Below are 14644 nucleotides of genomic sequence, written 5' to 3' on the forward strand. Positions count from 1 at the left end.
CACAAAGTATAAATGTTAATAAAAAGGCAATCCCTTACAATCAAAGGTAAATGGAAATAAAGATTTTAAATTGATGATGTAAACCTTCAGAGGAGAATCATTTCAAAGAACCTGAATGGAGTGGCCTCTGTGGTGCTGGTTCTACCACCAGCTACTTGGGCCATCTCCCACTCCTGCCCAGGTGCATGAACAGGGAGCTGGATGAGAAACAGACAGCACTTGAGCCAGTGCTCCAATAACGGGATGACAGCGTCACAGGCAGCGGCTTAACCCGCTGCACACATGCTGACCCCCTAAGTACAAATAATGTTTTTAAAACCTCTTATCTGAGAGAGATACAAATTGAAGTATGTATAGGTGATATGAAATCCTGACTGGGATTTACCGGAGATAAACAAGAGATAATGAAAACATCAGAGCTACAGATACTATTCAGGATGCATGAACTAACTTTGAGAGAACACTGGGGCCAGTGTATTGAGAAAAGCCACCAGCATCCCATATGGGCGCTGGTTCGAGTGCCAGCTGTTCCACCTCCCTGCTAATGTGCTGGGGAAACAGTGGAACATGGCCCAAATACTTGGCCTCAGCCATCCACTCCTGGTTCCTGGCTTCAGCCTAGGCCAGCCTAGGCCTTTGCAGCCATTTGGGGAGTGAACCAGAGGATGGAAGGTTTTCTCAGCCTCTCAAGTAAATCTTTAAAAAAGAAAAAACCCCATTCATTGATATATTCCTAATCTCTTACTTTTCCCTAATCCCAAATCTGCCCAAGACCTCGCACTATAACCTTACAGACCTAAAACTGCAGAGAAAGTGTGGCTCAGGACAGAAGCCCACCTCACTCACCATTGTTCTGCTCCACTGTCATCAGATTATGTTTGGCTTTCACTGAGGCCTCGAAAGTATCCACATTCTCCCGCTCGTACTCCTTGACATCGGCAGCTACGCGCTCCAGGATGTCGTCCGGGGAGGGCGATCGTGTCCGAGTGCTGCTCTGGGGGCTGCTGGGTTCAGACGGCACAGACATGTTGCTGTCTTCAGCAAGGTACTTGTATTTCTGTAATAACAACACAACATTTTCAGAGATCCGACGCTATCTGAACGTATAAATGTGCTAAGAATTCCCGTGCTGAAGAGTGCCAAATAATGTAAAAAAACAAAGGCATCCATTTGGTGCCTTCATCTGATCCACAACCTCTTATGTGGCTCTCAAATTCACAAATTTTATGTTTGATGCCCGTCAATCAGATGGCAAAACCAGATGAAATGCTGGTTATCAACTTATTCATCCCCACACTGTGACAGTCAGTGTGCTTCACCGTAGAAAGCTCAAAGTGCCTGACGGGGTCTGGTGCTAATACACACAGATATACCCTATTACCTTTCTAAAACTCAAAAATTTCTAGTTCTGAAGCACACCTGGCCCAAGAGCAGGAGATAAGGGGCTATGGACCTGAGCAAGAACAAAGAGAGATTCAGCCACGTCTTCAGGGCTGTCAATTCAACAGCAACCACTGCACCTATGTCCCAGGAAAGCCCGCCTCCCCTGGAACCGCAGTTCTGTATCAGACTCCGCTGATTCAAGTCCTCTCCCTCACCCTGACCCAGTCAGCTCCCTGATGCGTGGTGCGCTCTGCAAGTTCATGTCAACTGCCACGCCACTCTTCCCTCTTCTGTCCTCGTATCATCCAAACTTATTTTTCATTTTCCCAGATTTCTCCGTCTCCACTCCACCACTCACGTTCCCACCAGCAGGAGTGGTAAGAGAAGGCGCTTCACAGGGACTGTGGCTTGTGAGGGATGCAGTGGCCGCAGCTTTACCTCAGGGTGGCCACGCAAGCACTGACAACGTTGCATGGCAAAATGACTGTAAGTATAAAACACCCCTTTCCCACCCCATTTCATCATCTACCTTCAAACTAGTCTTAACCTGCCACTATTTTGTTAGACACTAAAATGTTTTTTCCCACGGGTAACAAGCATAGGTTTCTGCTCACTGAAAATCTTCCAGGTTATTTTATATTCTTTTAAAGGAATTCTCATGTCTAACAAAAGAAGTTTATATCAGTATATCAGAATTCTATGTATACAAAAAGGGGGAAACATTTATTTGTCCAAATCCCACAGCCATGACTGTACATGCACCCCTTTTCTAAAGACGTGCTCAATGGCTAACCACCACCACTTCTTGGTTGGAGTAGAGCATTCTCATTTTACTAATCCAGGGACACTCGAGGAAAACTGACAGAAATTTTACTGAAACCACACACCTGCACAATCGCCTGCCGTTGTATTCGTCTCTGTTCTATCAGGGCTTCTTCATCTTCTTCCTCTACATCAAAGTCTTCCAGGCTTAGAAACAAAAATTCAAACATGCCTGAAGATTCTAAAACTACAATTCTCACACATTTTAAAATTAAATGTTGGGACTGGTGTTGTGGGCCGGTGAGCTCAGCTGCTTTGCTCTCAATTCAGCTCCTGGCTATGTATCACAGAAAGCAACAGACCATGGCTCATGTCCCTCAGCCCCCGCCAGCCACAGGGGACACGCAGCTGGAGCTCTGGCCTTCTGGCTTTGGCCTGGCCCAGCCCATTTTCATGGTCATTTGGGGAGTGAATCAGTGAATGGAAGATTAATCTTTCCCCTTCAACTAGCTAACTAGCTAGCTAGCTAAAAGATGAGGTGGGCTTGGTGCCCAGCTCTGGCTCCTGACTTCTGGTTCTTGCTAATACAGATCCTGAGAGGCAGCAGCCACAGCTCAAGGGACTGGGTTCCACTCACGCAGAGACCTGACGGGCTCCAGGCTCCCAGCTCTGACGCCCAGCTGGAGCCGCTGTGGGTATCTGGGGAGCCTTTCCTTTGTTTCTCCAATCAATCAATCAATCAATTAAAAAGTTCTGGTGTTCAAATGACAATAGAGTGACTATAATGATAAAGTCACTGTAAATTTCTCTTCCAAAACAAAACAAAAAAACACAGCTGGGAGGCCAGTGGGTGAATAATCCACTGCTGGAAACCACTTCTCTAAATTCACCTTGTTTACTTCTGGGGGACTCCATCTGGACAAGCGTGTTTACATTTTCAACATCCCGATTTCGTTAGACACTGAGCTGTCCTCACGGGCAGCTATGCCACCCGGTAGCCCCCACACTCCAACGGGACGATTAACCAGCACATCTGGTGGTCCCAACAAGAGCCGAGGGAAGGCTCATGGAGAAGGGCTGCTCAGCAGCTGAACTCAGAAGCCCACCACGCTGGCCACACGACCTACACACGTGACGCAAAACTAAAACTTGTGAATTCAGGCCTCGTGCATTTACAGTGCTCAGGCAGCTACTTAAGGCCTTCCGGGTCAAGCGGGTTTCTCTACAGTAGAAAAACGGCAGTGGGAAAGCTGCCTTCTTACTTATCATCAGACGACGACTCCTGCTCCACTTTCATCCCTTCAGACAGACTTCCTTTAAACTTGTCTTCCTTTACTTTGCTCCGGCTCCTCCGCCTACGCCCTCCGCGCGACCGGGACCGCCTTCTCAAGCGAGATCTGCTCCTCCGACCTCTGTCCCTGTTGGAGAGAACGACGACGGCACCTTTTCAATGAGACCCTCACAGCCCCAGTTTCCTTCTGAAACCTTTTCTTTTAATTCATTATCTGAGAAGCAGAGTGACAGAATAAAAGGGAGAGAGAGAATGAGTGAGCGTGCACATGCACTGTGCCTAGTGAGAGTGGTGGGGAGTGGATGATGGCGAGGCTGGGAGTCGGACACACAAGGACAGGAACCAGCTACCTGAGCCATCACTGCCGCCTGCACCGGCAGGACGCTGGACCAAGAGCCCCAGCGGACGTCTTAACTGCTAGGAAAAACGCCTGCCCTGACGGCAAGGGAAGCGGGGGAGGGTATGTGTGTCTGGAAGAGGCACGCAGCAACGCTACGCGCACTGGCTGTCCAACACTGTGCTGAACCCGAAGGCCCTCTAAAACAGGAGCGAGGAATCTTTTTCCTGCCAAGTGCCACCTGAGTATTTATAGTATTCTTCATGGCCACCTAAATCTTTCAACAAAAAATCAGCCTGCTATGGATTTACTGAATTTTGAGTCCCATCTGCAGTTGCCTTGGCAGACCAGATCAAATGATTTCATGGCCTTTATGTAGCCCACAGAGCAACTGTTCCCCACACCTGCTCTAAAGAAATCATTCATTATTTTTTAAAATATTTATTTGAAAAGAGTTAGAGACAGGATGGACCGACACACACACTCACGCAGTGTGGGAGGAGAGGGAGAACAACCCATCTCCCACCCACTGGTTCATTCCCCACAGCTGCAAAGGCCAGGGGTGGGTCAGGAGGAAGCCAGGAGCCTGCAACTCTATCTGGGTGCCCAACATGGGCAGCAGGGGCCTTCTCTGACTTTCTCGCTGCCTCCCCAGGTGCCATTAGCAGGGAGCTGGGCTGAACTGGCCCTCATATGAGTGCTGGCAACACAGGCAGTGGCTTAATCCATTGCACCATCAATGCTGGCTCCCAGATAGTGTATTTTTAGAGAAAGGTTATTTACGGTTAGCTTAATTGAAGATAACAAAAACACAGCCACTGCCCTTACCAGACTGAAATACTGACATGGTATAAGCTCTACTGAATCTACAGGAACGAGGGCCCACTGTTTCCTTGTACTCAGGATACCACGGCTGTGGCACGGATTCTGGAAGATGTGCTTTTTTAATTAACACACCAAAAATCAGCAGGTTTCTTTGAATTTCACCAGTTAGGGAGTATGATCACCAAGAGTCCATTGTATTTATTTTGTAAGCTGTTAATACTAACTCTACTCATTTTTATTATTATATAAACTTAGCTACTGTCTACAACTCTGGCATCCTATACGGGCACCGGTTTGAGTCCCAGTTGCTCCACTTCTGATCCAGTTCCCTGTTACTGCATCTGGGAAAGCAAGGCAGGATGGCCCAAGTGCTTTGGCCCCTGCATGCATGTGGAAAACCTGGAGGAGGCTCCTGGCTTCAGCCTGGCCCAGCACCAGCTGTTTTGTGGCCATTTGGGAAGTAAACCCGAGGATGTAAGATCTGTCTCTCCCTCTGTACTCTTTCAAATAAATAAATAAGTTGTAAAAAGAAAAAAAAAGTTTTCTATGCAAGCTAAGATGAAGCTAGGGCGCAAAACAGGAGTAGCTGGTTGCCAGGGGTTTGAGGGGAGAGACGGGCTGCCAAGGGGCACAAGACGCCAGGAGGTGGCAGGAAAGTTCTCTGCCTTGACCACAGCTGCTGTCTGTGTGACTGGATGTGCCTCGTGCTTCATAAACCCGGCTTCAACAGACTGCTGCTGGCAAGGCACCGCAGAGACATGCGAGAAGACAGGTCAAGCACGGTCCTCAGACACTCCATGGTGTCTTGAGTTCTGCTCCGTATCAGACAGAAGCAACAGCACAGCGCAGGCATCAAAGGGGCAGCTTCTATCAGAAAGGATCAGCACACTTCCTGACGAGATCCCATCTGAGGACACCACCCAGCTCAGACTTCTGAAACGAGCCACAGCTCACACCCTCCAGAATGTCTCGGGAACCACATCCTCGGAAGCATGGATGGAGAGAAAAAGGGGAAAACCGACCGGAAGCCTTCCAACAACAACTAGAGCCTGCACTGCCCTTCCCACAACAACTAGAGCCTGCACTGCCCTTCCAACTCGGTGGAAAATATCAGTCAGTCCCTTCACATTCTAACAACACACTTAAGATGCACTTCCTAGAGAAATGCTGGTTGTTTCAAAAACGGGTAAAAGGGCTGGCGCTGGGGCGCAGTGGGCAAAACCGCCACCTGCAGTGCCAGCATCCCATATAGGCACCAGTTCAAGACCGAGCTGCTCTACTTCTGAACCAGCTCTCTGCTGTGGCCTGGGAAAGCAGCAGCAGATGAACCAAGTCCTTGGGGCCCTGCACCCGTGTGGGAGACCCAGATGAAGTTCTTGGCTCCTGGCTTCAGCCTGGCTCAATCCCAGCCAATGTGGCCACTTGGGGAGTGAATCAACAGATGGAAGACCTCTCTCTCTCTCTCTCTCTTTTTCTCTTCGTGTGACTCTTTCAAATAAATAAATAAATCTTAAAAAATACAAGAACAAAAACTGGTGTAAGATACTGAGAGGCACCGCACCAAACAGAGGGCTTAGACGTAATTTCACACCGTGAAGGACTAAGCCTTCCGCTGCAGCAAAGTCTGCGTGCCCCATCGGCCGACAAGACGATTCTGGAAAACTTACTAGCCCAAGATGAAAGACCTACAGTCACTATCTCTCCCAACTGACCCGAAGTCACAGCCACTAGGTGACAAATTTCACATTATTAGAAAGGAAGAAAACTTCCATTCAGCTTTCTCAGTGCCCAGCTCTTAGAACAGGCAGCAACGCAGGACTCTGCCATTACAAACAAACACCAATTAGAGAACTTTATAAAAAAAAAAAACATATTGCAAAACAACCATCAACTAAGAAAGCATATGCTATTTCCATAACAGGAATAAAATGCAATAAAAAAGCCAACAATGTCCTAGAAATGAAAGTATGAATATAACCCCCCCCCCAAAAAAAAAGAAAAAAAAAAAAAAGAGGATAAATGAGGTAGAACAAGAAAATGTCCTAGGTGGAAAGTAGAACAAAATGCCAACCATGAAAGATGAGAGAAAGTTAAGTACATGAGTAGAGAAGGCCCAGTTAGAAAAAACAGAAAATGGGGCCAGTGTTGCAGCATGGCGGTAAAGCCACCACTGCAATGCCGGTACCCCACATGGTGGAGGTTCCTGTCCTGGCTGCTTCACTTCAGATCCAGCTCCCTGCTGGTGGCCTGGGAAAAGCAGCAGAGCATGGCTCAAGTGCTTGGGTCCCTGCTACACACATGGGAGGCTTGCAAGAAGTTCCTGGCTCCTGGCTTCAGCCTGGCCCAGTCCCAACTGTTGCAGCCATCTGGGGAGTGAACTAGCAGATGCAAGATCTCTCTCTCTCCCTCTCTGTAGCCGGCCTTTCATATAAATAATCTTTAAAGAAAAACAGAACAGTGGGGAAAAAAGTGTGGCAGACAGACAGGAAGACAATATCCCAGAGTAGGTGGCCATAATCCCCCTGCTGTAAACAGCCTATCTAGTGACCCACAAAATATACAGAAAAAAGATCCAGACACCAAGGTACATTACAGTGAAATTTCTTTCTTTCTTTTTTAATTTTTTGACAGGCAGAGTGGACAGAGAGAGAGACAGACAGAGAGAAAGGTCTTCCTTTGCTGTTGGTTCACCCTCCAATGGCCGGTGCCCTGCGCTGATCCGATGGCAGGAGCCAGGTGCTTCTCCTGGTCTCCCATGGGGTGCAGGGCCCAAGCACTTGGGCCATCCTCCACTGCACTCCCTGGCCACAGCAGAGAGCTGGCCTGGAAGAGGGGCAACCGGGACAGAATCCGGCGCCCCGACCGGGACTAGAACCTGGGGTGCCGGTGCCGCAGGCGGAGGATTAGCCTAGTGAGCCGCGGCGCCGGCCTTACAGTGAAATTTCATAACACAGGACATTTGTTATAAAAAGGGGAGAAATGTAAACCCTTTAAAAATGCCCAACAGGCTCTCTCAATTGCAGTACTAGAAAATCAAAAGTGGAACAGTTACAAAATTACCAAAGAAAAATAATTCGAACTTAGAATTCCATCCATGCCAAATCAGCAAGAGTAAAAGGAATTTTTTTTAGAGAGATAAGGTGCCACAATATATTCCTTCCAGTTGATTCTCTCAGGAAGCTTTTGAAGATGTGTTATCACACAAGGGGGTGAAACATGACAAAACGACACTGGACACAGGAGACAGAATGAAAACAGAAACAGAGACACCGGACTACCAGGATGGCACAGTGACCAGTGTGCATCAGACAAAATGCTTTGCCTTTAAAGTTTCTCGTTCCCTTAATTTTGTATTTTAGTTTAAAACAAGTAGCTGAGTCATCACCTGCCTCTCCCAGGGCGCCCGTTAGCAGGAAGCTATAATCAGAAACAGAGCTGGGCCTCCAGTCCCCGCGCTTCAGTACGGGTGTGCAGGCTCAGCCCTGCGCTCTCACCCAGTCAAACAAGCTTGTGTGGTGCTAAGCTAAGCGGGCCTCTGCCCCAAAGGCTTCACGAACTATCAACACTACAGGACTACAGTTACCACCTGTTTTACTAGTTCAAAAAAAAAAGTAAGCTTAGCCTCTTTAGTATTCCTCTGTCATAAAGAGAAACAAATGTTTCTTCTGAAGATTACTTAGCTGAGCTTCAAATGAGCGATAATACATTTAAATTCGAAGGGAAACTACATAAAAGAAAATCTCATCAACGGAGGCACTGGACTTCCAAAGCCTCCAACTCCCTAACTCGAAAGGGCAACGCAAAGGTCCGTGATGCACTTTTACCTTCTCCGAGGAGACCTGCTTCTTCTCCGAGGAGACCTGCTTCGCCTGAGTGGGGAGCGAGACCTTCTTCTAATGGGGGTTCTGCTTCTTCTTCGGGTTGGAGACCACCTATTGATCGGGCTGACATCCTTGGATCTTTCGCGTCTACTCAGGATATCATCTCGAGGTCGTGTTCTTCAGAGGATCAAATGCAAATTAACAGAAAAATCGATCAAATGCAATTAATCTGTCCGACATATAAAGAGGAAATTGAGATGGTGTTTTGTGACAAAACTTAAATCAGAAAGCCACGATGACATTTTGGTGTTATGTTAGGACAGAAAAGAAGGCCTATGTCCCCTGATCTCACAGTCGGAAGAACTACTAAAAGTTATTCATAATGTTAGTCACTTGATCTCATTTCAGACAATAATTCTAAATCTGTCCAAGTAATACTACTACATTTATTCAGTCTGAAGTTTTTCTCTACATCTTGAAATTTTTACAAGAGTGTACCCCAAACCCTTTAATTCAAAATCACTTTTCAACACCTATTTCAAAAGTACCTCCCAATGAGTTTTATGCTTCTTTAATGTGGCATTTGTATTACTTAATTTTTAAAATTAGGTCTTGAATATTCCTTACTATTTCAGATTTGGATAAGCCATACCTGTCAGGCAATTAAAATAACCTTTGCCCCATTTGCTGAAAAACATAAAAATACAATGCCTTACACACTTGGACATGGCAGATAGAACCTGCAAGAATCCCTCTGATCCAGCCAAAATCGACAAGGTGGACTTTGACTCACATCCATAGCACTTCTTGGTAGGGTCACCTGAGGACCTATTTTTATACACAAAACCTCTGCACATACACCTTCTCAAAGACCACTTATAACCAACATCCTCCTCTTTGCCATCACCCTACGACCAGAGCTGTGGATCTCCTTTCTCCTGTCTGCTCAACAACATGACGGTTGTGTTTATTAACACTAGGAACTTATTCCTATCTAACTTTGATTTGGTACTCATTATTCAACCTTCCTTCGTCCCCTCCCTCCACCCCCAGCAATTATTATTCTATGTTCAGACTTTTTTTTTTTAGTTTCCATATAACATATTGTCCACAAGATCCACACATTTTTGCTGCAAATGACAGGATCTCTTTACGGCCAAGTAATATTCCACTGTGCACATTTTCTTTTTATCTAGTCATCTGTTGATGGATATCTTGGCTGATTCTATACCTTGGCTATTGTGAATAGTGCTGCCATAAACCTGGTGGAGAAGGTACTGCTTTGATATATTGATTTCATGTCTTTTGGATACATACCCAAACAGGGAAGCTGCAGGATCACGTCAGTTCTATTTCTAGTTTTTAAAGGACTCTCCGTAATATTTTTTCTTACTGGCTGTATTAACTTATATTCCAGCCAGCTGTGTATTAAAAGTCCCCCTTTCTCACTAGCATTTGTTACGCTTTGCCTTTTGGAACAGCCATTCTAACTGCAGCAAGGTGATACCTCATTGTGGTTTCTGATTTGAATCTCCTTGACAGCCAGTGATACTGAGCATTTTTTCATATATTTGTAGGCTACTAGTAATTATTTTTTCCAAAAAGAGAAACGAGAGTATTATACAATATCCTAGTTAATAAGGGTCTGGGGAAAAGGACGTAGTCATGAAGAACTTTTCTGGAATAAAAATCTGGCAGTAAAATTCCAACATGGTAAATGAATATACCTGGAGACTTTGCAAGTCCATTTCTTGAATCTAGTCTACAAAGAACCCACACACATCTTTGGTCATTTGTACATACAAATGGGAAAACTGGAACCATATTAAATTTTTATCAATTTCAAAAAAGGAATGATTAATTATGCCACACCTATACTGTGTCAATACCATGTTGCAGTAATAAAGAATGAAAAGGAATCTGTATGTACTGACATACAAGTGTTTTTATGGAAAAAAATAAGGCAAGCCGCTTATTAAATTGAGTCATCTGACTTTCTGTAAGAAAAAACCACATACACATAACTTATGTGCAGAGAGAAAGGCTACAGGGGCACAAACTTCCTTAGATGTGGCAGTAAAAGGATGGAGGGGGATCATTTAGCAACTTTTGCATTATGTGGATTTCTCTTTATTAGGTACCTCTTCTGGAATTAAAAAAAAATGTGTCAAATACTGAGCTCCAATACTTAATAAACTCCTCAGAATTTCCTCTTCAAACTGAAAAATCTACCAGGATAATTAAGGAATACTTCAAAGAACCTTCCCTAAGACAGCACTTAAGAATCAACATTCTTGAAATTTCTGAAACCATGATGATGTAAAGTTCAAGGTCAACTTATATTTACACCTATACACTGAAATTATTAACATGAATATATCCAACGGCTAGGAACTCATAACATCCTTTTTTTTTTTATAACATCTTTATATTGTATAAACCAACATCATTTTAATCATCAAAATTAGGCTGTTAGTTTCATAATAGAGAAAATACTTTCAAGGTAACTTACACTGGTCTAAACAACCCCTCCAAGAATCCAGTTATATGATCCTAAGTACACAGCTTCCTCACTCATCAAGCCACACGAGTCATGATAACCACATGGAGATTTATGAGAACTGGTACACTGCTGCAATCCATGAATTACGACCACTGCTGACACAGAACAAAATCACGGATACTATCCTTCCCAAATTTTAGAAGTACTACTTTTCTCAGCAGTGAGATAACTGTATGAACAGGACCAAAAAATGGTCTAAAATACACAGTGGTTTCAATGTGTAGTATTAAAATTTAAAATCACACAAATACAAGAGAATGGACAGATCATAAGCTTTAAACAGCTTACTCCCCGCCATGCCCTTTTAAAGTTTTCACCTATGTTGTTCAGTGAATAACCGGCCAAATTATCTGGATTTAAATCAAACACTAAATTAAATCAAGAACTAAAAAAATCAAGCTCAGTATCTGTAAAATGTTCATTGTTAGAAGTACAAATATTACTAGCTAATAAACTGGATTATGTTTAAAATTGCAAACTCACTACTATTTCATTTTTAATGGTTCTTTCAAGTCTGGCGCACTGGTAAACAGCACTGACGATTTGTAGACGAGTTACCTTGGAGAAGAGAGCCGCCTCCTGTCGGGTTCCCTTCGTTTTCGTTCTAAGGATCTGCTCTTTGCTCTTCTACCTGGAGACAGAGTCCGAGACGGGGATTTGCTCTGCTTGGACCGCCTATCATTGATGAGTGGAGACCTACTCCTCCTTGACTTATCGCGCGGCCTCGGAGACAAACTTCTTCTCTTAGGACTGCGACCAGGTCTTCTGCTGGGGGACCTGTTTTCTTTCCCAGATGAAGCATCCTTAGAGGGCGACTTAATTGGCTTCTTTTCTTTATCAATTTCAGAGCGTCTGGATTTTCTTTCTTTGGATCTTGATCTTCTGTCTTTGGATTTACCTCGTAAGTCAACTGGGGACCTTGACTTTTTACCTCGATCACGACTTCTACTCTCATTTATAATTGGCGATTTTTTCCTATCTTTTGACTTATTTTTGTCTTCGATTTTAACCTTATCATCGGTAGGAGATCTGGCCTTCCCAACTTTCTCTTGAGACCGCCTTCTCAGGGTAGGAGATTTTGATTTTCTTGCTTGATCTTGAGATTTACTTCTTTTGGATGGACTTTTTGATTTTTTCCTTTCCTTTGACTTGCTCCTAGTCGCTTTCTCTTTAACCACTTCAATACCTCCCTTACTTTTCTTTTTATCCGACCTGTGTCTAGTCCGTTCTTTGGATCTGCTTTTACTTCGCCTTTTTGTACTGTTTTTATTGTCCACAAGTTCAAGTTTTCCCCTTGTACCTGAAGATCTAGTACTAGCCCTATTTCCATTCCTCGCCTTTTCATGGATCTCCCCTTCTTCCTCAGAGCCAGACTCATAACCTTGTAGGATGAGCCCCATCCCAGACTGGACCTTGCCTTCCATTAACTCATTATCAAGTTCAGCTTTAATCAAAGCTCTCTGTTTTTCCAAGTCTTCTAGCAAAGCTAAATCATCAAGTTTAGTTCTTTTTGCTGGAGACATAGCTTCTTTGTCAGAAGCATCAACAGCCTCTTTCCTTTTGTGTTTCTTATGTTTATGCTTGTGTTTGTGTTTTTTATCCTTGTCTTCTTCTGAGGAATGTTTATGTTTCTTGTGTTTACTTCTGTGTTTATGCTTCTTTTTTTTGTGACGACTGTGTTTATTTTGAGATTGGTCTTCTGATACTTCTCCATTTTCTTCATTCACACTCTTTTCAGAATTATCAGCATCCTCCATCCTATAAATGCACAACTCATGTTAAAATCACATTTATCAAATATTCAGTCAGAACAACATAACAGTATTGACAGAATACACCTAAATGCACTATGTGCAATTAGTCACTAATTTTTTCAGAACAGCTCCAGACATTTATTTCAAGGAAGGTCTATGACAAGAACTGATCTGCGTGTTAACGGTGTATATACATCCCTAAGGGTTAAACCAGGAGTTAGGACTTGGCTTGCAGCTGCCACTCTCCAACCACATGACATTACGCTGGACCAAACAGAAGGACTTTTTCTAGGTCAACTAGCAGTCTAATATCAGCAGTTTCATATGGTTCAGCCCAATGTCTCTTCAGTAAGTTATTCAATCCCTCTGAATTCCAAATGAGAAATTAGTTTCCAAAAATATGTTTAGTTAGTAAGCGCTATGCTGACAGGAAAAAAATTTAAGGGGTAGGGTGTTTCTTTGCTTTCAAAATGTTTAGGTTATGCTCAGCTAATGAATTTAGGAGTCTAAATTAATTTATCAAGTTCTAGGTGTTTAGTAATTTCAGATTAAACACAGGTCTAATTATATTACAGATGCTCAATTTGTAATGGGGTTATGTCCCAAAAAACCTGTATTAAATATTGAAAATATTAAGTTTAAAATTTCATTTCATAATGTGTTCAACCTACTGAACATCATAGGTTAGCAAAATAGTATTTAACTTTCCCCTTTAAACTATTCCATAATAAATCATCACATCATAGAATATGAGATCAAAAGCAAACGTGCCATATACTTCAAATAGTTCTTTGTGAGGTAAAATTCATAGTCTATTCACCACTCTCAACAGTTCTTAAAAACCACCAACTACACGTGAACATTAATCAGGAGGCAGGAAAGTGAATATGTCTAAGGCCAACACCTATTTCCCTCGTGGAAACTGTAGGCCAGCGGGAAAGAAAATCCTGTAGAACAACCATGAAACACTGGGGAAGAGCATGACAGAAACAAATAAAGGTGTTCCAGGAACACTGAAGGATATGTTGAGAATGGTCAGGAAAAGTGTTTCATAGATCACAGGGGGAAAAAAAAACCCGATTATTTGTTAAACTAAAGCTATTTATGGGGAAGAGAGGAAATATTTATCAAGAAGGGATAAGTATAAAAGAATGGTTGAGTAACACTATTCTGAAGAATGAGTAAGGAACTAACCACAAGGGGAAAGGGACATTTCAGATAAGGAAAGCAGGTGTCAAAAACCCACAACCTTATACAGCAAACTACAAGATGAGCATTGCCAGGGTATCAAACTCGTGGAATAAACTAACAAGGTGGATGACAAGGCAAAGTGAGTGATCCTGGGAATGAGTAGCTGAGAGAGGACTAGAGGTCCCCAGAGTCACGGAGGCCCAGGAGCTGCAGCGCCATTGCTGGCTGGGTTGCAGTAACGACACGCTACTTCCGAGAATTATGGCAGAAGTCGGGGTATACAGCCTGGTCCTCTGGCCAGGTCTCATGTCTTCGGTAAACGATGAGAAATTATTAGCTGACAACAATGAGTGTAGGAAACACACAGCTACGTGGCAGCCTGCCAATCTTTATCTGCTATGTTGGACTATACAGAAGAGGAAGGAGGACCACAAGGGATGTGTACACAGAGCTGTATCCTCCGGCAAAAATCAGGCCCAAATCTCTCTAAAAGGAGTATAAGGAGACGCACGTAGAGTAGTGTCCCACAGATCATCAATGTTTCTGAAACACTTGGGGAAAAAAATGCAGTATTTTTGCATTAAAAATAAACAAACAAACAAACAAAACCCAGGGGCCAGGCCGTGGCGCAGCAGGTTAAACTGCTGGCAAGGGTGGCTCTCAGAATGGAGTGCCAGTTCGAGTCCTGGCTGCCAGGCTTCTGATCCAGCTCCCTTC

The 14644-nt window shown here is 43.8% G+C and overlaps 1 protein-coding gene across 19 annotated transcripts in view; it reads right to left on the reverse strand.

Annotated features, from left to right (window-relative positions):
• PRP4K (pre-mRNA processing factor kinase PRP4K) overlaps nt 1-14644 on the reverse strand; it is a 34924-nt gene that overhangs the window by 15291 nt on the left and 4989 nt on the right. For all 19 annotated transcript variants that reach the window (XR_011388839.2, XR_011388837.2, XR_011388838.2 and 16 more), the window contains exons 2-6: nt 11541-12740; nt 8423-8596; nt 3408-3563; nt 2271-2352; nt 847-1057 (exon numbers count right to left, since the gene is read on the reverse strand). Coding sequence is in view for 2 of the 19 variants with exons in the window: in XM_051855894.3 (XP_051711854.1) it covers nt 847-1057; nt 2271-2352; nt 3408-3563; nt 8423-8596; nt 11541-12740 (1823 nt within the window). In the remaining 17 variants the exon portion in view is untranslated. The remainder of the gene's footprint in view (nt 1-846; nt 1058-2270; nt 2353-3407; nt 3564-8422; nt 8597-11540; nt 12741-14644) is intronic.

The sequence above is a fragment of the Oryctolagus cuniculus genome, chromosome 5 (assembly GCF_051225735.1).
Source record: "Oryctolagus cuniculus isolate XC-2025 breed Fujian yellow rabbit chromosome 5, ASM5122573v1, whole genome shotgun sequence".
NCBI classification, from domain to species: Eukaryota; Metazoa; Chordata; class Mammalia; order Lagomorpha; family Leporidae; genus Oryctolagus; species Oryctolagus cuniculus.